This window comes from Excalfactoria chinensis, chromosome 11, assembly GCF_039878825.1.
Source record: "Excalfactoria chinensis isolate bCotChi1 chromosome 11, bCotChi1.hap2, whole genome shotgun sequence".
Lineage (NCBI taxonomy): Eukaryota > Metazoa > Chordata > Aves > Galliformes > Phasianidae > Excalfactoria > Excalfactoria chinensis.
The window spans coordinates 16005713-16032207 of record NC_092835.1 but is presented as its reverse complement, the minus strand read 5'-3'; the positions used below and the strand labels follow the sequence as shown (position 1 = coordinate 16032207).

Genomic DNA, 26495 nt, shown 5'->3' with positions numbered 1-26495 from the left:
CATCAGCATCAGCTGTGTGTTGTAAGGCTGTGGACAACTGTTATGTATGTTGTACCACAAGATAAAAGGTAAGCCTTGCTACTCGGTATACGTGCATTTCCTAGAGGACTGAACTAGCTCAGTAGTTTTACTGCACAGTAATATCCTGTCTTAACCAGAAATTCCAACAAATGCTGCTAATAAATATCTGTTTTCCTACAAAGTCTATCTACAAAAGATAGGATTTATTAGTTTCTAAACTGAAGGTTTCCTGACATATTGCCTTACCCTGTAATTCGTTTGCATTGTATACACTTATACAAAACTTTTTGTTGAGATCAGATGAGGCAGAGATTTGGACTGACTTCACAGTGGCACTGTAAATGGCTGCTGGGGATGTATATATACACCTCAGCAAATTTTGAGATAAAAGCCAGTGCTTCACTTGCTTCAGAAGAATTGACTGAACGTGTTTCAAGCTGTAATAAATAAGACAAAGGACAGGCAATTGATAATTCACTTGCGATATCATCTAAAGCATTAAAGGCATTGTAAATATAATCATGACGATCTCTCAGCTTTCAAATTAATCTCTTCTTAATTGCTACCATGTTTCTTGCATTTAAAGCCAAACAGTGCATCAAGCTCCTAGGATCTCTAAATTTAACCCTAGAAAAATACACGTATAACAATTTCAGATGCTCAGTATACAAATAAGTGAGTAGTAGTTCTGTGCACCGTATCTGACATAGTGATCTATATTTGACACTAGTGAGACCAACCTGACAGGAAAATGGTATTTTAAGTGTTTGCAGTAAGTGAGAATTCACTATTTGTGATATCGTTCTCTAAAGCTGGGAGGGAGAACTTAATTTCAGAATATTTGTCAAAAGAATAAGGTTATTCATGAACCTGGAGGTCTGTGAAAACTGTACTGTAAATACATCTAAGAATAGAAGCTTGATATTCACTGCAACAGCGCTAATTATTTGCCATATCAATCTGTGGAGTGGGAAAGAACACAAAAAAACAACCCATACCCAGAATTACAGAAGGCTCATTATTGAAGGCAGAAAAACCCAACAGTTTGGTTGCTGCAATCCTAAGAAATGTCCCTAAAACAATGAGTAATGTAAAATTGGCAAGAATTCTTCTCCACTTTTAAATGCTACATTAATCTGGTTTAGTGCATAAGGAAGCAAAGCAATCTACAAATAACAAATAGCCACCTTAATTTCAGTTCCCAGGCCAAGTGAATTTTAAAGGGGAACAAAGTGTAAGTTACAGATAACAAAAACATATTTTTATAAGCTACATTTTAAGCAACATTTACAACTACATTTGCAAAAGTTTTGTTTTGTTCCTTAAAAAGAGAAGTCACAAAGACATTGATTTTTGCTTTGTACTTTTTGTTCAAGGGAGTGGTTAGAGTACCAAAACTTTTCAGGTAGAGGATGCTGACCGTACATATTACCTTACAGCTCCACTCATGTCTTTCTCTTCATACCTTATGGCCCTTTACATGGACTCCCACAGTCTGACTGGGCATACCTCTGATATGGTATGCAGAAAATGGATAGTTTATTTCCTTGAAGGATGTATTTGCCTTCAGGCCATCCAAGAATATTGTAGCTGGAACTGTCAAACAGAAGCAGCTGTGCCCATTTGTATCCCCCAGCTCCTGTCTCCCTTCACCGGGACTGCTGCAGTTGCCTCCTCAACCTACTCTTATAGCATTGTGACTAGCTGAAGATGGTTACTGACTGAATTTCCCCCTTTCTTCCCTAAAATCTCAATACTCCTACTACCTTTGTTTTGTCCTAACAAAATTAGTTTCATTGCAGCATTCTGTAGCTGTTACTCCTTCATGTTCATCTCCACTAAGCATAATGGATTCTCTGACAAGTTAGAGAACCTCCTCCAGCCATCCTGAGTTTATATCAGGTTGTACAGTTGCGATTAAATAACTTCTTGTACCAATGAGCTGGAAATGTACAGTAAGGCTGTTTTGGGGTGGTGGTCTCTTCTCAGTTAAATGTTTCTCTGACTTTGCTAAAGTCTTCCACTACAAGTATCTGATATAAGCCATGAGATGAGAGAATGGTACCTATTTTTGTGATTTGACAACACTTATTTTGCTTTGTTTTGTTTTAAATTATTGGAGTTGTTCCTCTCTGTCCCAGTGACCGAGTTTTTTTTAAGAAGACTACAGAATTCACATGTGATGATGTTTACATATTCACTTGCTAATCCACAAACTCAGTAGTCTCAAGAGGTTGCTCAGATGTGTTGTTGATGCCCCATTGCTGGAGGCACCCAGGGTCAGGCTGGATGGGGCTCTGGGCATATGGTTGAGCTGGATCAGAGAGCCTTTAGGAGTCCCTTCCTACTCAAATGATTTTATTTCTCTAACTGCTGAATCCCCAGTTGAAAGCTGCAGCTTGAGCTTACCTCTGTGCCTCTATAGGGCATTAATCTCTTGCATCTGTGTATGGGCACCATCAAAGGGCTATTAATTGCAAGAATTTATTATTATTCTGCAAAAATCCCATAGCACACACCTCTTTTATTAATAACTAAAATTACATGATGTGCTTTAGCACATTTACCTCACACAAGTAACACTAAACAGCTGGATTCTTCTCCATTGTTGCTGTTGCAACAAGTTGCAAATTACTGCCCTTTGTGCCTTAAAAACCATCACGTTTAATAACTTGGCAGAATTTGTGTGAGCTGCTGTTCTTGGCTCACGACAAGACCAGTACTTACCTTAAGATTTTTCTGTAGCAATTAAGCCTTTCCTTACACAAGTCAGTCACTACTTTGTACACTGCTCTAACCCACAAAATGAACATATCAAGAACTCTGCTACTCCATGTTGGGTTAGGCACACACAAGGAGAAGGCAAAGCTTATCTTACCAGAGGAGCAGTTATCGAAGTTGAGATCTCCGCAGATTACATCAAAAGCCACCAGCTCCTCTGGATTGGCTGTGCTGGAGGAGGAGGTAGATTTTCTGAATTCAGACAGCCAATCTTGAAGCATATCCAGTTGCTCACATCGAACAGTAGTGTCTCCTGTAGCAAAGAAAAGAAAGAAATGTCAAGAGATAAGACTTTATTTTAGCGTGACATTCAGAACATTGCATGCCTGCAGTGCATCCAGTGAAATCATGAAGGCCATTGCTCTGGTCCGGTGGACAGAGCAGATCAGGTCAGAAGCTCACCTGTTTCACTTAAAGGTTATTGAGATTAAAGCAAACTAGGAAGACAGAAATAATGTACATCTATTTCAATCTCATTTTCTCTACTTTTATCCATCAAACATTATGCTTTCAGCAGGGCAGATATAGACAACAAAATTAAAGAAGCTCCTTCTCTGGAAAATGAGGAAAGAACCCACCAAACTTAGCACATGCACTGCTAAGCCTAGACAAGGCCAGTCTGAGCCACTGAGGTCAGATTTATGAGAGATGTAAATGGTATGATAGCCTTGCAGGGCCTTATCTGCAACAGAAGGAATTTCACCTACATAATTAGCTATATTAAAAGTTCTTACATAGAATAACAAGAGATGAAAATCCAGCTTTCTGGTTATGAAACACTGCACACGTGAAGTTGTTTATACATAGGGAAGTGCCTTAATCACATGGTTTCAAACAGCTTTTTCTATGGGATACCTGGTACAGTATGAGCAGATAGAAGTCATTAGAATTCCTCACAAACACTTCAGTCAAAGTCAAATGTCTGAAATGAGTACTTAAGGGTGAACTACTTCTGTAGTTGTTTAAACATGGACTTGTTTTTGTCATTAATAATATAGTGATATTATTTGTTATGCTATTGTCAGACATCTTGTAGAAAAAAAGGTGTGAAATTAAAAAACAGGCTGGATAATAGCTCACTCATTACATAATGCTCAGCCTAGTATGAAGTTCATAAGGAACCATGTTTTGATGCTGTAAATATCTTCTTCCAGAATCATAATAGGCACTCCTAAAGAAACAGGAAGACAGGACACTGCTGCAGAAAACTGACCAAAATAATCATGCTCCTTTCCACAAGTGGAAGATGATATGGATACACTAAATTAATGACTGGGAATGCAGAGTACATATCACCCTTTAGCCAAGACTGGACAGCATGTTCTGCAGTAAAGCACTTTAAATTTAGAAAGCAAAGAAAGATCAAAAGTGAAAAATTTAACTTTCAAATGTTACCAGGATATACATGTCAACATTCAATTTACTCATGCTGTAGTAATCCATCCAAGGAAGGGTTCTGTAAGGATTACAAAGCTGAAAGTATTTCATACTTTTAAAGGTATATGTACAACATAGGCTTAGGTAGGCCGTACTTCAGAAATAAATAGCCAGATTCTTCGCTCTGGTTGCGGGAAGTTACGGAGGATTGGTCACCAAGTGCTCTGTTTGTGAAGCTGGTACAAACCAGCTCTTTTAATTATAGCAACTACCTACCCTTAATTTCAAGCACATTAGGTGACAAAGTGTAAGAAAGAATTAATCACTGTAATCATTTTAGGAGAATCAGTAAAAGCTTCTTGTGGGGAAAGAAGCAGGAAGAGACACATTCTAGAAATAACTGTTCACTATATTGTCTTTCCTTTTCTTCTGTTTTCCTGTCCCTGTGATGAAGTTACAGCTTGGCTTGTTTCGGACATGAAACAATATTCCAATTTAGGACATCACTTCTCTTCAAAGAGAAGATTTGTTTTCAAATTCCACAATCATAAGCAAAAACAGTGAGCCCAAAGTCACTTGTTCTCATTAAAATTTTCCTTTAACCTACAAACCATTAACCAAAATGGTTCTACTTTGCCAGTCTGTGATGGCTGCGAAAATGTTGTAAGTCACAATTAGAAACATCAGTTCTGTGTGTCCGAAACTGCTTTCAGTGGTCACTCAGTGTGGAGATCGTGGGTGCAGCCTGCATGCTCACAGCTTGTTAATCAGTCACCTCACCTGAGGCTGCCACCCGCACTTCATAGGCTTTTAAAACGTGAACTCTGCAACACACTGCAACCGCATTAGCACACAGATTTTAACCATCAGCCCTTCATTCTCATAGCACGATTAACTTGGGGGTGGTGCATTTTCCAGAATATGGGGGGCAGTTCTTTTAAAGTAACAGTTAAAGTCAAACAGAATCAAAAACTTTCCACCAAGTGTGTTTTGATACAATCCTAAATAAATATTGAAAAGAACACGACCAGGAAAAGAGACCCTCGAGTAGGTTCTGACAGTGACTCATCTGTTCGGAATGTTAATTCAAACAACAAATAATCTAATTTTTTGTCCTTCTAATCTTCAGTTATTCCCAACAGATCTGTAACAGTTGGGCTGTAATACACAAGCTCATACAAGAGCTTTTTGGAACTATTCCCTGACCTGCAGTTTCTAGTACTTGCTGATAACATTAGATAATACCCTAATCGCACTGCTTGACACAAATCCAGTCCACTGAACTCTTGGAAAACCCCCTTGCTACCAGAGTGCACGTACAGTGCAGAAGTGCACTTCATGTATTTGCTGATCATGCATACCAGTATACTGCACAGCACAAGGAAACACTACAGTTAAGATGTATTTAGACAAAAGCACAAGAAGTAGGTCACATGGAACAAATACAGCCCACAGCAGGTGATAGTGACTAACACAAACAGCGTGCGTGAATAACGTTTGCATTCTTTTTAACTAAAGATGCAGCTTCAGGAAAAGGAAGAAGTTGCAAGGGCCGTTTGGTAACCATCTAGTCCATCCACTCTGCCCAAGCATGGGCACATAGACAGGCCCCTCAGAACTGCCCAGTAGAGCCTGGAGCATCTCCATGGATGGAGACTCCCCAGCCTCTGGGCAGCTTACTCCCCTGCTCAGCCACTTTCACTATAAAGGCGTTTGTTTAAATGCTCTTTCTTGCATTTGAGTTTGTGCTCATTGCCTCTTGTTCTGTATGACCAAGGAGAGCTTGCCTTTGTTTTCCTTACACCCTCACATCAGCCATTCATACACTTTAATTAAAGATCCCTCCAGAGCCATCTCACTCATAGTGAAGCTCATTAACATTCACAGACCCTCCTTTTGCATCACCTGCATCTTTCTATCCTAGCTTATCTCCTTAAGCCAGCAATTCTGGCCTGCCTTGCAACTTCTAGCTTGGTGTGTATTGACAAGACTACAGTAACTTATCTTGCTCTACACAGAGCCCTGGTCATATATTACTTTGCTGTCTACGAGCTATCTAATTCCTCCCTGAATTGTCAGGATTCTGTTTGCATTTTCTTTAAGTATCTATCTGGTATATTTTCATTTAGGATGAGTGATCAGATAATACAGCCATTACCAGTGAGGGCATAAAACTACAATAACATCCTGAAACAAAACACAGCAAAGTCACTTAATAAACATAAAACTCACTTAATAGACACACAAAGGTAAAATTCTCCAAAACAGGAAACTACTGAGAAAAACAAAGAAGAAAGACATGCAAAAACATTTCAGGAAGACATTGTGAAAGACAACAGGCAGCATGCACCATCACTGCTAAAAAAGCGTTAACTGCATAGTGACATACATCTCCCTGGTTAAGAGCCGTGAGCCTTCTATAAGCGCTGCACACCAGAAAGCCACAAAAGAAAGCACTGCAGCTCTAGAAATAGACTAAGTTCAGGACCTGTGATAGTCTGCCGTTTCCAGTTCTCCCCTCTCTGACATCTCTAGTTCTCCCCACTAGAGGTCATGGAAGCAACTGCACTTAAGCGCATGAAGAGTTTGCAATGAAATGAGCTGCAGCTCCGTTACCAACAAAAAAATCCCTTAAGTGTAGCTTGAATATAACAGTTTTCTGAGATAAGTATTAAACTAGTGTTATCTGCCTTCCCATAGCTACACAGCAGGTGCTGTACATGTCGGGATGCAAAACCTCCTAGTGAGACTTTGTCTTAACAGCTCCCTGTAGCACTGGAGATGAGGGTAACTGACCTGGTCAGATACCTAAGTAGAGGAGAAGCCAAACCTGAGTCCAGAACAGTCATTGAAAAAAAACAAAACACTTCAACAATCACAAAAAAAACCCACACTGAAACAACAGCAACAGAAGTACCCTGTTGTTCTGCTGAGTTAAATTGCAGCTAGGTAAGGTCCCCAGTCAAGTACAGCACAGCCTGCAACAGCTGTGTTAGTGTAAATGAGAGGAAAGGCAAGAGCAGACTGATATGGTGTGGATAAGGTAGCTTTGCTACTTCAGACATGTATATAGAATCATTGCCTAAGGATGCTTAACAGCAGAGACATTACTGATCGCATAGCCATGATTTCAAACACTGAGAGATCTCTCCCAGTCTCGAGCTGAGTTCTGCTTAAGCTGCATATGGATTGGTAAAGCCAGTTCTGAAACAGTCTGAGTTGCCAGCACACGTTGATGACTAGATTCACAAAGCAATGCAAAAAGGAGTATGTCTGAAATTATGAGAGAGCATTCAGTGCAAATGATCTGCACCTGGGCTGCAGTAGCTTGAGGCTCCCTCTGTTAGGTCTCTTGGTATGGTGTCTAAAAGGCATGACTCAAAAGGGCTTGGGAATTAGATAGATTCCAGGCAGCAAAATCTTCCTAGAACATTAAACACTAACTGAAAAAGATAAAAGAACCACGTAAACTTAACAGCCCCCTGGAAAATAATAACATTCTAGACTCATCAAGGAACCCCTCATTTGTCACTGAGATGCAGCTGTTTCCAGAGTGGAAATGGAAAAGCTCCTTCATAACAACATTCAGGAATAGGTACAGAATTGAGAGTTTAGTTTAATCTACATCTAATTCTAAAGCTTTAGTGAAAAAGGTGAAAGTCAGCTCTGAAGAAATTGTAATTGCTTAGAACAGGGTTTAGCTCAGCACTTCTCTTCAAAAACAAACAAACAAAAACAAGCATTAGTTCCTCACTGACCAGAAACAGTTGGGTCCCTTCATTTTATACTCATGTAAGTACCAGAGCTGTCAAGTGCAAGTTTATGTATCCTCGAGGGGAAGCCAAATTGCGCCCAGTTGTGTGACAAGATGATTTAATGGCTAACCTGCAAAGCAGCGCTTGTTGCTACAGATAACACATCTCCACACAGTTGAACTTGAGGGTTTTCTTTTGACATTTTTATAAATGTGTGAAATGTTTTGAATCAGATGATAAAAGTCAATGTGTAGCTCTGCCAGACTGTTATGAACTTCAGTTTTCTATTTCATTACATAAACTAGTACGATTTATCAAAGGACATTTAGACTCTTAGATCCTTGTCTGTTCTATCTGAATGTTGCTTGAACCAGATAAACATAAAAATACAAAGCAAGAACATGAATAGGAAAATGGAAAGTTAGTTTTTTACCCTTGGAGAAGCTTTGGACTGACTTTGTAAAAAAGAATGTTAACTTCCCTATATATATACATATATACATACATACATATATCCCCTCCCACTTCTCTTTAGTATTTGAGGGATGTCATAATGTGGTTATAACTAAGGAAAAGAAACTGGACTAAAACTAGAGCTTTATAACCTAAACTATAACAGCATCCAGCTCTACGACAGCAATCTCACAGTACATTACTGTAATTCCTGAGTTAGAAATAGAAAACTAAACAGTGTTACACTGTTAAAACGTGATTGAAAAATTCATGAATCTTCTTTAAAACTCTCCGGTCTCTCTAATGCACGTTAGGGATTGGCAGTATTTTTCCCAAGTCTGTCGCTGCCACAGAAGCACTGTAGGAGGAATGGAAGCTGTCTGTCTGGGTTAACCCAGACATACTGTAAAGAATAGATTCGAAGTTCTGCATTTCTGTCTTGTCTCAACCTGCAGCATGCATTCTGTCCTCAGCTGGTCCAGGAGGGCTGCCTGGTGCACTGCAGCACTCACTCAGGAGCCCAAGAGTCACATCAAGTGAAACTAAGGATATGCATTCCTACCTTTGCACAAAGCAAAGGCTTTTAGACTTGACTGTTACTTCATTACTACACCTGTTATAAGGCCTGAAACTAATAGTTTTGATGCTGAACAAAGAAGGAAGAGAAACATCGAAGGAGAGAAACATAGAATATTTTCCATAGACATTTAATTAACAAGTGTTCATGCCAACAGCTAAAATGGAGAAACTTCAAAACATATGCCTAAGAACACTAAAAATGAAACAGAATGACCAGAAGTTACTAACTTTTCCTGCCCTCTCTTTCTGGAGTTGGTTTGTAAAATGGAGATAAAGTCTGTCTAGCTCTACCTGCTGACATGAGGAGAGCCAAGGTTCTGTCATCAGAAAGTCATAAACGTTTTTGCAATGGTTAAGAAGGAAACAAGCCCAGCCACAATCTGATAAGCTACATGAAATTCCAGTCTGTGTATAATGGGCAGTGGAATCCAGATATCTCACAGTCAGACATCTGCTATTAAAGAGCACCTCATTCCTTTTTGTTAATTCAGTGAAGATTCTTAACAAATCCTTCCAAGCCCCGCTCAACTGTATCTTATCTTTAAGGATCTTAGAAAATGCGGTTTCATACAACAAAGGAGACATAATGTGCTGGCTCATGCTGTAATGAATATAACAGCGGGGCTGCTTTTAAAACATGTCTAAGGAAAAAATTCAGCAATAGTTGGAAATTGCCAGCTGTTTATGTATGAAATTGGCAGGTAACACCAGAGAATTTAGGCTTTTCTCCACCTCTGATTTCTGATGGGAATAACTGCTTATATAACGTTAGTTTATATGCTGGTAGCCACCATCTGGGTTCATAAATGCAACTAATGGTGACAGTAATGTATTTGCTGAAATGGTAGTATTTGGTTAAGAGAGAGCAAAGGGAAAAAGAGTTCTCAAGGGAATTTTTACAGTGCATATCTTGTAATACTTAATTACTCAGACAAAAAATTGAAAGGTTTTATGAAGTACTTGTCTACTTTTCTTTTTTCACTCTTTCACCACTGTTGTCAATGCACACTGCTCTTTGTAGGAAGCACTGGATGCACATTGCTGGCAGCTTTTGCACAATACCAGTTGTAGGATAGAAAAGTGAGAAATTGTGAGAAGCAAATTAGGACGGTACCTGCAATAGCTTGCAAGTGAGTGCAGGAAATGTATCCCACAATTCTTTGGTCCTGAGGTGTACTTCCCACTTGCACCTGAAAGGAAAGGAAGAGATAAAAAGGTTATTAATGGAGGAGCTCATACAGCTTCACTACCAGCCCCAGGGGTGCAGTGCTCATACACGCCACCAGCCTTTTTCTCCATTGTTTCCACCTACCTCTCTTTGGGAACACAGACCCCTCAGGAAACACCTGATCATCACACTTGGTGTCACTGAGGTCCCATTTTGCATTAACACACACACCCTCCTTCCTCATCACCACTGCTTCAAAAAGAAAAGTGAGCCACCATCACACACAGACACAGTTTTGTCAGTTTCCTTGGACAGCTGGAAAGAACCCAATAAGAAAGCTAAGAACCATCTGATCAGTTCTATAAATGCAAAGCTGGCTTTGAAGCAAGTGAATTCAGAAGTCATTTGTACTTACCAATGCCTTGTTAACTTCCAATTTTTGGCCCAGCTAGAAAAGCATGCAATAAACATCTTACATTATTCTGTCCATGGTCTGTTCCATCCTAGTTTAGACAGATTCCAAACCAATATTGATGGTGTTCTTAGTGCTGTTTCCATAGAGTTAACCTCCTTCATGGAGGCTGAAGGCAGAGGAAGATGAGGATGTACACATAAGAGATTGATTTACCTCTAAGCCAGTGGGTTCTGTTAAACTCAAAAGAATGTAGCAGGATCTCAAAGAACAGAGAGATCCATTGGATGGCTGTTACTGAGTACTGCAGGATTTGGGCTGTGCAGAACTCTTCCTCCCAAAGGCTGCCTTGGTCTGAATGTGTCACAGTGTCAGAGGTGAATTAGAAGGAATATCATTCCAGTTTCTTCTGCAATGCATGTGGTTTCAAGAGAAACCAGGAAACCATTTGTTTAAGTCCTTTACTACCCAGGGCAGGCAGGTGCATGAATACTACTTTCCAAACTTAGTGACTCGGAATGAGAGTTTGACATCAGCACCAAAAACTGTCGTAAAGTCTGCTGGTCTACAAATTGCAATGACTCCTGCTGCAGCAAAGAACTGTGCCTGTGAAACATCTTCCATTCTTATCTAACATAACCACACTGCAAATACTGCATGTAAAGTTCTATCTCAGAGCAAGATTGTGCTGCTTAGAATCCTCTTAGTGCCTAATGCAGATGGAATCTTTTTCCAGAAAAGCATAAAAGATTTAAGTCTAAAAGCTAAATGTGCAAATACAAGTTGCAGTCATTTGAGAAAAAGAAGTCAGCTCAAATTGGCTTTAGAATTTCCTGTGCAGCCTTAATGGAGTTCTTCACAAAACCTCGTACTCATAAACAAGTTTATCTGTAGCACCACACACCCATCAATCAGAAATAAGGAATGCAGTGTCCCTGTACTTGCCTATCTAAACTGGAATGGACTTGGGATCCGTAGCTCTCCAAGAATGACAAGAAATGGCCCAGGAGGAGCACCAGCTACAGCGACCTGCAGTGGGCACAACACGCACCACCCAGCGCTGCCACCAGGGGGACAGCACCCCTTGGCTGTGCACTTGGTAGGAACAGAGCGCACCTCTGAGCGAGACGGGAGAGGTGCTTTCATGAACACTGTTCTAATCTGAGAACCAAACCAGAACAAAAAATCAAGAGCAGAAGGCATTAGCATAATTCATTAACATAATTAGAATTTCTTTGGAAAGTGCCAGAATAGAAGTATATCCAAAGCAGCTCGTCTCCCAGATTTCCCATTTCCTCCAGCTTCTTTGACTTGTGGCTTTTATTTTGAGTGGCAGTATTGATGTAATCAGCCAAGCGGAGTCGTTTTGAGTATAATTATAATGGAGGAAAATATAAATATGGCAACTACTAAGAGAGAGAAAATAAATATTCTTGCAGCCTCTTAGTCAATTCCCAGCTACAGGAAAAACATTAACGCATTAAATATGGCTTGAAATAAAATAGTAATAAAAATCTGATTATTTAGTCTAGTTTGGTATTTCACAGATGAAAAAGGATGGTGAGGAAAACTACTTGACCTCCCAAATACTACAAACCCTGTAATTTTGTGCAGAAACATTCCTTTGTGTGGCCAAGTGCTGTAGCTACATTTAGAACACTCCATTTTCAAGGCTATGTTACATTGTGGTGACTCTGCCTAACCAACTTCGTGGCAGTCCTGCAGGAGGAGAACACCCACTGTTCAGTTCAGCCTGCAACGTGGATCTTGGCAGAAAGGTTCTACTTCCACCAAACCAGGCCAGCACTTCACAAGTAAAACATACTGCTGCTTCTTAGTACAGAAGGAACTTCTGAATTCATATTTACATAGAAAATATACGTAAGTAATTAAGCCAGAGTAGTTCATTCCTCATAAGCCTGACCCTAGGTTGACTTCAGTTGGTCTGCAGTATCAATATCACTAACAGATTCATTTATATACGTTTTTTTATAGGGAAGTATTCAGATACTGCATTCTAAAGTCTTAGATATGTTGTGTACCACTTTGCTATTAATACAGAGATTTATAGTAAAGTAATACCTCAATCTGAGTTCCCCTACTAAGTCTGCTGTGGTTGTACTTGTGCCTGGAAATCAAAATGCCAGTTTCCGCTGCAAGATATTTACATCAGTTCCCTGCCTGTGAGTTAAACAAGAACTAAGTGCAAAAACTGACAGCTCTCAATTTTTCAGTCACAGGAGACTGACATCAGATACTTTCCATTAAAAGATTCCTTATCACTTTATGCCACAGAGCATTAGTAGAATACATGGGAAGTACCATGCTGACACTGTCACGGACAGTGCAAAATGGTGTAAATTCCTGTTGCTGTGTATTGAAAGCTTCCCCAAGGCAGAGTACTACTGTGTCCTGCAGTGGGTGGGTAGCAGGTAATAAACAGTGCTTGTGGAAGAAGTCAAGTCCACAAGGCTGCACTGCAAGGATTCGTGGTGACAAATTTCTCAAGTTTCAACAGTTGAAATTTTACAGCCAGAGTGAGGGAAATAACTTTGAATTCAATCCCATTACTCGCTGCCATGGGAATTTACTGAGCTAACTGGAAAATGCTGCACATTTCATGTTTACCATCTTCCTGTATAAGAAGTACACAAAGCCGCAAACATGACAGGTATATTGTCTTGAACAGTTTACGTTTATACACATCTGTCCCAGTAGTGCAGAACAGTGCTATTCTATCTGAGTCTCAATAAGTATGTAAACACAGGAACAGGGAAATGCTGCATAAACACTGGGGGCATTTCAGAACAGATTAACAAATAGCTTCAGATCTGCCATTGCTGTGTCAGCAAATCATCAAATACCTGGAAGTAAACATTCTTTTATGCTTAAAAATGGAGGCTGTGCCATTCAGGAAAAATCACACTCAATTAAAGATCCAAACAAGATTCTTAAACACTGTCCAGTAACACGTAGACAAAAATAAAGAGTTTAAGAGGGAAGCAACCTTTTTGTAGAAGCTACACAGCAGCTGGAGGCACACAACCATTCTGAGATGAGCAGGCAATTTCTCAACTCCTGTGTGTACCCTCTAATATGAAGGGTTTACAGACATACGTGTTTATAGGATATGCCACCGCCTTTTAATTCATGGAAGGAAACCCAGGTGTGCAAACCAGAACTAAGACTTTGGCATAGCAGAGAAAGAGCTGGGGAGCTCATCACCCCAGTCAGCACACAGCCAAAAAACCCAAAGGTAACATTAGGAACTATTCAGGGAGATGGGCTGTTACTCAGAACAGCTGTAGCTTTCACCATGATGATTCAATTACATCTTGGGCTGTAGATGAATCACACCATTCATTTTATCAGAGTATTTGACAATTAAATTGTCAATTTTGTCACTAGGATAAATGTGAATTGTAGTACTGATTCCTGCTCTACTCTTGTGAAGAAGGCCTGTCTCCAGTGTGTAAATAGCTGTATGGCAGACAGGTTTGTGGTCGTGACGTGAACCAAACTAATGATGTTCCTATTACAAATTAAAACTAGGTAGGCTAAAAAGCACACCTGCATTTTCCATGGAAAAAAAAGCCTCTCCTTTGAAACAAACTCAGCAGGAGCATCATCTGTGCAGAGTCCTGAAGTTACTTCATCCAGACACCACAGATAGGATCAGGGCACACAGACAGACTTTACAGTAGATGTGATAGTGACATTCTCCCACAGAAACGCTCATCCTGCCATATGTAGCCAGTTTTAGTAGCGTTAAAAATATATGAGGAGAAATTTAATGAATTACTGCAGGTAAAGCAGCTGTATGCACACACTGTGTCTGCACACTCCTGGGTCCGGCCTGGTTTGATGCTCTGAGACAGCTGTGTAGCAGCACATAGTTGTATCTCCCCTTTCAGCTGCTAGGACAAGGCCATAAGACATCCTGTGTAAATACAGTGAGTAACAGTAGTGCGGTGGAAGAAAAAAAGAAAGAAATGGACAATGCAGCTTTCCTCTTTCAACTTCTCCATGGTCTCTGAGGTTGTATCAATTTTTCTTAGAGTTTTTTCCTTCCTTTGCCTCCATTTTAGCTATTTTCCAAAGCCAAGATGAGCACCAGGTTGGAATACAGAGTCAAACTGCCCTAATTCCCCCTCAAGCTGAGAGATGATGCCAAGGAAAACTTGCAGCTACTTACACAATTCAAACATTGCTGTCCAACAGAGGCGATTTAGATTAGGGGTAACTTCCAAGAACGATGTCCTTTATTCCTGCACCCTGCCCTCTTTGTTGTAGTTATTTTTGGTGAGCACAGACCCATTGCAAAACTACGCGTCCTGTATTAGCACACTGACAACTCTGCTTTTTGCCTTCAGGGACATGTAGTGGCTTCTAAAGCAGATATGTTAGTTAAATTATTAATACATGATTATTAATATATTTAAGCATATTAAATAACTTTTTAAAAAGGTTTTACATGTCAGAGATGAGCACAAAATTCTGTTTGGTGCTTTGCGATTCTTTCTAGCCACAGTAGAACTTGATTATTTCATTCTGGCTTTTTGTAGCTGTTATGTGACAATTGCTGCTCCAGCAGCTGAGAGAATTAGCTATTTGGCAAAGCTTCATTAAGTTTATTTTTGAGGGAAAGTGGCTGTAAATTGGTGCCATGAATGAAAAGGCTCTTCCTCTTCTGAAAAGGATAAAGCCCACAGCTCACTCTCTCCAACCTGCATTTCATCCTCCACAAAAGTTTTAGCACGTCCCTACTAATGAAGGAGAAAAAGGTCATGATTAATAGCTTAAATTATATCAAGGTGAAGTAAACATGGTAAAGTATCACGGGTAGGGTTACCTCTTTACTGTATAAAAAGAAAACCACAAAAAACCTCTCAGCAAGTTTACTGGACTCCGTCCAATTCTTACATTAACATTTTAAAGCAAGAACTGAACATGTGGAAAATGTTTAGTTTACCCTCCTAAGTTAAATGGGGCGGCTTTACAGTTATCTAAACACATTCATGAACAGCACTAGAGATTTCTTTTAACATCCTGGGATAACTCGAATATGGGAGAACTGATCAAGGAGAAGAAAATCTGAAATCTTTAGCTGATCTCTTGTTGGCCTCAGCAGCCACCCTGCTTTTCTGTACAGTCTTTAAGGTTATGTGGGTTGCGCAGCTGCATCAGCCCTTTGTAACCACAGCACAACAAATTTGTTATGAGAATGTAAAGAAAGCTTAAATAACCCAAGCAGAAATTACAGGCATCAGTAAAATACAAAAGAATCAGAGAGGGTAACGTGGGAACCTTCCTTTGAACATAAGGAGCAGATGCTGGGAGAGTAGCAAGCAAGTAAATTCTGCTTGGGAGCAGTTCTGCAGTCAGAGCTCCTTTCACCATCAAAACCACATCACCTCTTTTAAGAGCAAGGCTAGGTTTGCACATAAAGCAAAGGTTGCTAGGCTTCCTTTAAAACAAAGAATAATAACATGTTCTCTGCGCAATTACTGTAATTCCTGTGAACAGCATTAGTTTTCAGAGAATTTGAAAACTAAATCTGTTAATAAGCTTAGGAATTAACATTAATTAGACACGAGTTCTTTCAGAAATTGAGCAAAACCCACAAGACTTGTAATTTTTCCGTTTTGATTCCACCAGTCTATAATTCAAGCTACCCACATAAGACTGTGCTTTGCTTTATGTTATAATACTGCGCTATAAGTCAGAATTCTTATTTTTGCTACAACTGTTGCTCTTGACAGACGCCATTACCATTTAAGGCTAGGGACGAGAAAAATCTGTCTGCAGAAGTTTTGTTAGATGGGTACATCTGGAAGATCCTGGACAGGCTCTCCAGGTTCCCAGCAGGTGAAGTTATGGGTGAATTTTCTGCTTAATAAAAGCCCCGAACTTGCATTGCATCCCTGAAAGCCATCTGAGCAAGGATATTGTTGCATACTGCTAGTACTGTCTGCAGATGAACGCTGAGATTTTGAAACCTTGTAGTAATTTACAAACTGGCGCTCTCACTAATACATTTAAACTAGATTTGACTGCAGTATCATAATCCAATTTCTGCAATGGATGTGTATTTTTAAACTCCCTTTAGACACATCAGAAATACTGAGAATTAAAATCATGTAGTGTCAAACCAGCAGCTGCAGCGAACTGAGACTGCTGCAACACTCTATATATAGTTCCATGCAAGCTCGTTTAGAGTCCCCAGCCAGGGATAGCATCTGTGTCACTCACACTTCCCTCCTCTACCTGTAGCAGAGCAGCCCTAAGAGACAGTAAGAGATATAAGACCTACAAAGCAGGCTGAAGGGTTCTTTTCTTAGGCATTTTAAATTAATGTGAAGCACAATGCCAGAACATAGAGTCACAATGGAGTCTCCCAAGGGCCCTGACTGTCAAAGTATGGAAATGGATTGGCTGATTTATATATTTGCTGACTTCTCCTCCGAGCCTTCAGCAGTAAGTAAGAGCAATGGTTCAACACTTCAGACACAGAATTGTCACTTAGGTGCAAGCTACATTTCCCCCTTATTATACGCTCTTTTTTTCTGTGACTGTGTTCCTCACATGTCCCAGTGAGAACCTGTTATGCTGCACGCAGAAACACTGCCAGAGTTTGAAGAGATCAAAGAGTTGAGTATAAATTAGTCCTCCACTAATGCAGAAAATGGGCTTTACACAATAGCTGCTCACGGCTGTGTCATCCTGCTGCCTTCATCCTGACCTGAAGAACATCTGGCTATCCAGATGAAAAAAACAACCTGTGATCTCTGTCAGGAACATGTCAGCAACTGCACCTTTTGTGGCAGGTATCTATTGGAAGAGAACAGGCCAAGACTAGCAGGATTCCTTTGCACAGGTCTTTGGATAGCTCTTGGGTAGCATGTGGTCATTAGCCTGTAATTTGCTTCCTTGTCTGTTCGGTTTGTTGCTGTTGTGACACCCCAGTTGTTAAAACCAGATTCAAATCACCCAAGCTTCCTGGGCTGTAGCTTCTCCTGTTAATCAGACAGTGACCTTTCCTTATTATGCACTTAGAGACATATGAATGAAAGGAGTACATAAGAGCCAATCATTATCATAGCTACTAATAATAACCCTTGAGCTGGATAAGTCTCTCAGGTAAAATAATTTTGTGTGACTAAGCAAATCTTTCAAATCCTTCCAATCTCAACCTGAACTTTACAACCTCGATGGTGAAGGCAGAGAAGAAAAGATGGGGGCAATGGAAAATTTCCTATTCACTGGAAACAGAACCTATTCCAAAAGGAAAAAAAGGACCTGACAGCAGGTGTCTGTTGTGCGACACAGCTGTCCCAGAACAGTTTTGCCTTTACATTCAAAATAATTCCACTTGTGTTACAAGTTTAATTCTGAGACCTTTTATTTATCTTAATAGTTACATCTGTGGCAAGGAGATAAACAGTATGCACTAACCAACCATCTCCTCCTCTGAACAGTCCTCTGAATTTAGATGTTGGGTCTTCTCTGGGGTTCTGGAAGATTTTATTAAAGGTTTCGTCCTCCCAGTGAGAGGAAACAAAGTGATTTTATTTTACTTTCAGAATGTTCAAGTCTCCCCTCACTTCCTGTTCACACTATTTAAGCAGCATAGAAAGCAACTGGTCCTTTACTCAGGGATGGCAGCTACGCAAGAACAAGCTTCTAAAGTACACTGCAGAAACAGCACTCAAGTAACACATCCCTACTCCAGAAATAGAGCTGTGCTTTCCACCAGAATCAGAAACGTAAAGAACTTGCACAGGTCAGAGACAACTAACACCGTACTACTACTGAATGCAAGGCACTTAGGATGATGGTGTATTTTTGCAAGGCTATATTGCTATCCCTGAAATCACACCAAGATTAACGTAGGATTAGATTACAGCATATACGTAGAAAGTAATCCATGAGCTGTCCTTACATGTAATACATATACGTAGAAAGTAATACATGTGCTGTATCTACAAGCAGTGACACAAGCTGTCTGTTTAGAACAGCAAAGTGCTGGTCAGATGAACCCCGTGCAGCCACCCTCACCGTACGATCGTGGTTAGCTTGCTGCTGTCCCACTGTAAGACCTGAAGAATTCTGGGGTGAAAGAACTAATTCTCAGTGACTTCAAAAACAAGCCAGTCTTTCTGCTTACTGTAGCTTTTGTCTCGGGACTCCACACACATGCAGTTACTGATTAAGCACAACATCAAGAACAACAACCATCAAACCAATTTTGTTTCAAGGCTAAAGTACTTTTTTCTTTTTACTTTTTTTTGGTCAAAGAAGGAACTGGCTACTCATAGCAGTGCACAGTTCAGAAAAAGCCATTTCAAATCAGGACAAACTCAGCTCAAGATTCAGAATATTTTCTGTATAGATGCAGTAATTCAGAATGACGCAGAGCCCAGGTAAAACATTCTTTCAGCAGGGACAGAATTTTGTGATATTTTAGATGTGGTAGTCATCTTTGAATCTTCATATTAATTGGTCCCTATTCCCTGCTTAACTGTAACATTATTTAACAACTCGAATCTCTAATTAAGTTCATCATCCCAGTGGAATTTTTAAAAGAGGCTTAATTTTCTGCAAAAGAAATGGAGACGCTGCTGTGTGCCTAGCAGGGTAACAAATCAATGACTCAGCAACAGGCAGCTGAAGGCAGATTGTTTTTAATCCCTTAATCTGTAATATATGCATATGCTGAAGGGTAGCCTTTCTGACCCTGCACAACACGTGCGTTTTCTGCACCCAGCACTTCGTGATGAAAGAATCAACTCCAGCTGGTTATAAAAAGAGAGCAGTACAGATCGTTTAGATCCAGATTTTTGGAAAACCTGTCTTCAGACATAGACGGGCTTTTGTTTATGCCACATACTATTACAAAGAATGCAAGAGCTAATACTTGATTTCTTATGCAACTCACAATAAAGCAGGAGGTACAAAAACTTGTTACAGTACATACTCTCCATGGCTAAGAACGGCTCTTGTTGAGGATTAGTGAGCGTATGCACTAAAAAGCACATAACATTTTGAGTACTTGATATACTTGGCTAGCATTAGAACAGAGTTCTGTTTGTAATGCATTTCACTCACTAAAAGCTGTGACAAACCAGCAAACCTGACATCCTTATCTTACTTGCTAATAGACGTTTGATTGCTCTGATTCCCTCATAAACACATAACACATGGCCTAGTATCTGACAGTAATGCCCCTGAGTTACACTTGTGTTATGAAGTTTAGAACAGGTGCGTTTTGTTTGATGAGATTTTTGCAAAAAGAAACTAAAATTCCACAAAAACTACTTCAAATTTTGGCACTTAAAATTATACTCTGGTCTTACCTCCCTCATTATTCCACGCTCATCCAACACTTCAACATTCTCTCTAGGCCACAGAACTTATAGATAGGTTATATCAGGTAATCTAGACCTGAAAATTGCTTTCTTCAAACAGAAATGACTGAGAGAAAATAACTTGTCATGTGTGTGTGCAATCAATATTTATGGCTTCAAAGAAAAGGCTCTTACCTTGAGAAATAAGGCTCCCTTGGAAGCCAAGGAGTCCGTTCCTCTTCCATTGGGATAACAGTGATAGGCAGCATCCATAACAGGATAGCGGCTGGCAAAAAGTAGACCACTGTTCACAAACTTAAAGCTACAGCAGGCATGGCAACCGTAGACCCCAACATCATAGACAATGTATTCAAAATAGTGATGAAGCTGCTCTTTCAATTTCTCTGCAGCTCTTTTGTCAAACACTTCCTGCAAACACAGAAAGTCCAAGTTGGCAGGGAAGAAAGCAGAGATCTCGTGATCAAAGGTCTCATCCATATGTTTCTTCTTCCGTACTGAAGTCTTCTTCATGATTGAAGCTTTATAGAGGAGCTTGTTGTTAACAGTGCTTTGGTCCACTGTCCCATCTCCAACACGAACCTTAACTAGTGACTCTCTTGAGGCAGAGTAGCTGTCCAAACTGCCAGAATCTCCATCCTTCTGTTTGTGGTTGGGTGTTTTTGAGATCTCCGTGTCGCCTTCCAGCGCGTGTTCTGCTGTGCCGCTGGCATTAGCCTGGCCGTTGACAATGTCTGTGTCTATGTCTGACATGTGGCTGTTATCCTCTCCATTTATGCGGACAATGCAGGTGTTTTCCTCTCCTTCATTCAGCTCTCCAGATCCAGCTTTATCATCTCTACCATCCTCACTGTTGTTGGAGCCGGAATTGTCTCCTTTGTACTCCATTGATGTTGTCCTTTTCATGCCAGCGTTAACAGTACGATTAGTGCTATCTCCACCCTGGGGGGACACCAAGCTGCTGAAACTTGCTGCACTTATGGACGTGTTGGTAGGAGAATCTATATATATTTTGATCTGTGGTCTGCTTGCCCCATTTCGGATCCTCCGGCCAATCTCTTTAGCCCTGGCCTGTGTATTGAAAACATTATTAAATCTTGCCAGAGAATCTGGCAGCAGGCAAACGTTGGCACTGCCAAAGCAAAAGCTTTTCCCATTCCCTGCAGCCTTCCACTCACTGAGCAGTGCAGCTCCATTGGCATGGCTCTTGTCTTGTAGTCTGGAGTAGATATATGGTCTTCTGGCTGACTGGAGAGGGGACCATAGCAAGAAGCCTATTAGAGCAAAAGGAAGAGAGGCCACCAGCAGCGCCAGGTAGATGGGAGTGGTGATAATGATGCAGAGTGCATGGAAATAGCATGGATCGTCTGCTCTTTGACGTTTTTCATAGGTAGTTGGAACAAAAGAGGCCACAAGCTTATCTGCAAACCAGTAACATGGGAAAATTAGGCCCCAGGAAAAGGAATGCAGGACTGACAGAAAGCTGTTGGGAAATGGGGAAGTATATAAAACCATTGCAACTTAGTTATGACAACAATTCAGGGCCTACTACATGGTGTCACTGTATCAAGCATCCATAGCAACACTGGGAGAAGTTTGGGGGAAAAAAAGGTCCAGTCAGGAGTTTGTTTCTTCCAGTAAGAGTCAATAACAAAACTGTAAGAGCACCATTTCACTGTGTTGGAGTAAAAAGAATAGAAGGCCACTGTTTCTGTTTGGCTTTTTGGCATCTGTATTTGTCAAAGCATGTTACTGTTCACTGGATGCTGCCATAACGAAACGCTCCAGAGGTGAAAAGAAAATCTGTAAGAACAAGAGACATAATACATGTGGAACAGTTACTACAAGTTTAAAGCAAATTTCCTCATACTGACATCCCTTACAGTCTACATTATTTCCCTTTATTATTTAATTTAGAATTTTCAGCAGTCTGTTACAGAGCACGGATCTAGAGCAGCTCCAACTATGAGAGACTGGTATTTCTGTAAACTATGAGAGATGCTCTGAAAGCAATGCCCCCTGTTTCATTATGTTGGCCCAGGATGCCAGAGGCAGATGTTGGTGGTACTTCAGTAGAAGCTGAACCTTCCCACCAATATTCTTTTATGTTTTGTTGCCATGAGACAGATGGCAGCAGAGGAGCAGTCTGATTAAACAGTGTCTGAGATAAGAAAGGAAGCAACAGTGAGGAACTGAATGCCTCTGTGCAGAAAAAATGGCACCCACTGACATTACATTGATGCTGAACATTTCCGGGGAGGTAACAGTGGATGTGAGCACAGCGAGGCAGTGGGTGCTGCATTTCAGCAGTGGCAACAGCAACAGCGGTCACCTCTGATGGTGCAGATTCTTATGAGTGCAGCGTGCAGGCTCTTGTTCATTGCTGGCAAAAACGAACAGCTACTGGCAGTAACTGTTTTGTAAAGTCGTGTCTTGTGGCTGAGAATCTGCTCTATCACACAGTACTGTTGTGCTCCTTGTGTCTGCTGTAGTTTCCATAGACATAAACAGGAGGCATTACTTCTGGAGCAACCTACGTATTTCAGTACATTGACCATGCAAAGGGCTCATGTTGTCATAGAGGACATTTCTACTACACATCTAAGCTTTAAATTGAAATATACTTTGGAGCATCTTTCATCCATTCATGTTAACATTCATTTATTTGTATCAGCTGGCTTCAAACCCTTACCAGCAGTGTGGAGCAGCTCTCTGGGCAGCTCATATTTCACCACTGAAGTTAAGCTTACATAAATTGCCAAAGTTCTTGGAGAAATAAAGCATTCAAGAGCAAAAGCTGCAATTGCTATAAAAATGGTTTGCTTTGCTGCACTTCACAACAAAATGGTTTGACTTAATCGTAACACTTCATACAGTTGGGTACGGCTTCAAATATTTAACATTCAGTGCAGTAAAAGCAGTCAAACTACTTTGCTTTAGTATGTAGGTATTTAACTCTCACTGTATGTTTAGAGCTACAGTGGAATGTTGCACACTTACAGTCCACAGAAAATGGAACAAGATTGCCTACAGACTTCTTATGTATTCTGTGCTTCCATTATTTGGTGCGTGCTTAAGCAAAACTTGAACTATTACAGTTAATGGCACTGTTTTTAAATTCCAGTCTTCAGCCTCAAATAAAACAACACTAACTGAATATATAAAACCAGAAGCAACAAAGCAACAAAAAAACCAACAGTTTCACCTCTTTCCTCTAAAGACAGAGCATGTCTTTCAGGCACTGTCAAACCAGATGCACTGTCTGCACCTGAGGCACCTCACCAACGCCATCGCTAACCAAAGATATCGAGATGCTGGGGGCACCATAATGGATTCATACAGCTTATATATTGATTATAAGTCCTTGAAATAGTCCTAATGGTTTTAGCACAGGTTTTGATAACGTGAAATTTAAATGTTTCTTTACTAAACACGTGACCATATAAATCAAACTTCATGAACCTTGACAATACGCTCAGCAGTTAACGCAGTGTCACTCAGACTGAACTGTGATGTTGTCCAGTAAGAGCAACTGGAAAAGAATGGAAGTGCAAAGAGCAGAGCAGTTGGATCACACTGCAGAAGCACAAAAGTAAAGAAGGGCAGTTTTATAACAAACTGTTCTCTTCAACAACAAAGTGACCAGTGAAGGCAGAATTCCCATTTATCAAGTATAAAACTTAGCACGCGCTGAAAGAAAACCGTTCACCAAATAAGTGGGAGAATGAATTCTGGGCCATGCTTTAAAATTCTTAAGTTTTGACATCTCGGATTGATGAAAATTCCAAGAAATTTTTTATTAGCATAAGTTCAATTAAAATCTGGGGCTTTCAGAGAGCCAAATTCAGGAGTGGTTTGATGCGTACTTCAAATACTCTGCGGGGCACATGGAGACAGATGGACATTTCTATTTCTAGCTAGCGGCAAATAAATCAGTGATGGAACAAAGCAGATACAGTGTTATAAAGCAGCGCTGCCTCGCTATCAGAATAAAAACACAATTCCTCTGTTTTCTGTCACCTTTTAGATTTCCGCTCCTTCAAACGAAGCCCTCGCAATGATTTGTGCTCCTACTGGCAGCATGTTTTCCATTGTGGTACATATGCAGTACCAGACTGCCTACCCAGGGTGCACCGCACAGGTCAGCAGTGATAAATAACGCATTCAAATACATAGCTGAGCTAACTCTCTTTTTACCACACACATTTTTGCTTAAAGATGATAAGAAAATCCTTCCTCCAGCCCTGCTGAAAAGGAATTCAGACCGATCACAGCCTGAGCACATCAGATTTGCAGCCATTTGTTTTAGGTAGGCACGGTGGATTAAAAGAGAATTTTAATAAAGAAGTAGCTGAAGATGAGTTAGTTCTGCGGAAATTTCTTCTGTGAAGGGCAGCCCTGGGGAAAGCAGTAAGCGTTAATCTGAAACTGGAAACTGGAAACAGGAATCAGTGCTGAAGCAGAATGAGAAGAATCAAGTTGGGAGGGGGAAGATGATAAAAGTCTTCAAAAGCGAAAGCAAGCAGCTGGTACCTGAATGCCACAACAGCGGTGGTCCAGTTGCTCACAGCCAATGACACATCCTGCTAACAACAGGCAGGAGGGCCTGTTTACTAGGATCCATGGCCCTGTGTATTTTGCCCTGATGGTATGATGTAGGTAGAAACTGCAGAAGTTGGATCAAAGAAGGCTGTTCTTCTTAATGACTAGCTTAGCACAACTTCACAATGTTATACGTGTTTTGGGTTGAAAGAAATAAGTGACTAATCAAGTGCCAAGTAACAAATGCTTGTCATTTACTACTTAGCAAAGGCATTTTACAGTGATAATAAGGAGCCCAGCAGATACATTTTTCTGCAGCATTTTTAGGACTCTTTAGTAGGACTCCTCAAAGGAGACTCTGGCATCTGCAAATCACATGTTAAAAATAACTGTAACCCTCTGCAATTGTGTAATTACTATTATACAAGAAAAACTATAAGAGACTGTAAAGAAGTTATTCTCTTATACTGCTTAAAAAGCTTTCCAAGATCCCTGATGGTTTACGTAATCACTGCACAGACTGGAGGCTTTCTTCTTTACAGCAGTCCCAAGGATAAAGAATCGCTGCTGGCTGAAGAGGGGATGGACTGCAAACCTCACATTCCAACTTGCAAGCAAATGAGCTTCACTGTCAGGAGCTCAGTTGGGCTGCAGACCGTAACGTCAGTTTGACCTTTGCTGCCTTAAAATCACATTCCAGGAAGAAAAAAAAGCAGAACTACAATATATTCATAACAATATGCCTCATGCCATCCTCTGCAGGTGACTATTTCTGAGGTGCACCATGACGGGCTGTTACAGCTCCTAGGAAACATGACGCCAAGTGACAGTTCTGTAGAGTAGCCAACACCACTTTGGTGATGCGATGCAGGAAAATTCGAGCCAAGATGCCTCGTGTGGGTTCTGTTATGGACTGCAGCATCAGGAAATTCCAGCATCAACAGCTGTCCAGCAAACCATAGAACGATCAGCCAGAACAGCTTCAGAAAAACCATTACTCAGACTATGGGAACATACTAAATCTAACTGCAGACATACTACCGTATGTATTAGTTAAAAGGAAGAAAAATGAATGTAATTTGAAATCCTTCTGATTGGCAGGACTACACAGCAAGTGCCATAAAGCAAACTAATTAAAACTGAGATCTGTTTTAAAAAGCATATAGCAGGAATGTAATTTCTTGTAAACATTGAGGATTAAATGATGGTTCAAGGCTTGGTGGTGATTCCTGCCCCTCCTGTGCCTCACACAAGGATGGCATCTTTGAAAATCATGGGAGATCTGCTGGACGGTTTCTGTCCAGGTTCTAGCCCAGTTGTGGTGCGGAGGCAACAGGGACGTGCGCCATCCACCTTATGCTATGAATCCTACTGGTGTGCTCACAACAAATGGTGCAGCGCTACCAAAACTCCGGTACCAGAGCACATTTAACATCGACATTTGGAGAAAAGGAGGAGGTGATCTGGATGTCCTTCAGTTAATTCTTCAGTACTGCAGACAGAAGACATCGGCACATCAGGACCCTAATTAAAGAGCAGCCTTCTTGGAAGTAAAATGCTATTCTGATTAATAAATCTTATAGATGAAGGAAATTGCAGAGTTTGCCACAGCTCTGTTACAGACTTTCTGGCACACACACCAACAGGAGCTTCATTTCCTACTTGTTTCTTAGCTGCAAAACCATATGCTTGCTAGTGCCTGAAGGCAACCCAAAGGGGCAAGAGAGAGTCATGAGAAACATGTCTTACCATCTCTGCAAAGTCTGGAAGGGTTGGGGAAAGGCACCACTGAGTCAGCTGCAACTTGGAAAACATGACGTCAGTAACATTTCTCCTAATGCAGTGGTTCAGATGGAACCCAAAGCTAAAGTGCCTAATTCCTCCTGATGATGGGTATTACTTGGTAATCCAGTGCTTTATTCATGGGGGCTTGAGAGATTAAGGGAGAAGGTAAAACACTGCAGTGAAACAGATATTTGTTTTATATGCTACAAAGAGGTAAAACAGTCCCACTTAGTTGTTTTATTATATTCTAAGTGTTT

General features: G+C 40.5%; 1 protein-coding gene across 3 annotated transcripts in view; it reads right to left on the bottom strand.

Moving 5' to 3' along the window:
• SMPD3 (sphingomyelin phosphodiesterase 3) overlaps positions 1–26495 on the bottom strand; it is a 106947-nt gene that overhangs the window by 13410 nt on the left and 67042 nt on the right. For all 3 annotated transcript variants that reach the window (XM_072346264.1, XM_072346265.1, XM_072346266.1), the window contains exons 2-4: positions 20089–21714; positions 10081–10156; positions 2900–3055 (exon numbers count right to left, since the gene is read on the bottom strand). In XM_072346264.1, the coding sequence (XP_072202365.1) occupies positions 2900–3055; positions 10081–10156; positions 20089–21426 (1570 nt within the window). In that variant the 5' untranslated portion in view covers positions 21427–21714. The remainder of the gene's footprint in view (positions 1–2899; positions 3056–10080; positions 10157–20088; positions 21715–26495) is intronic.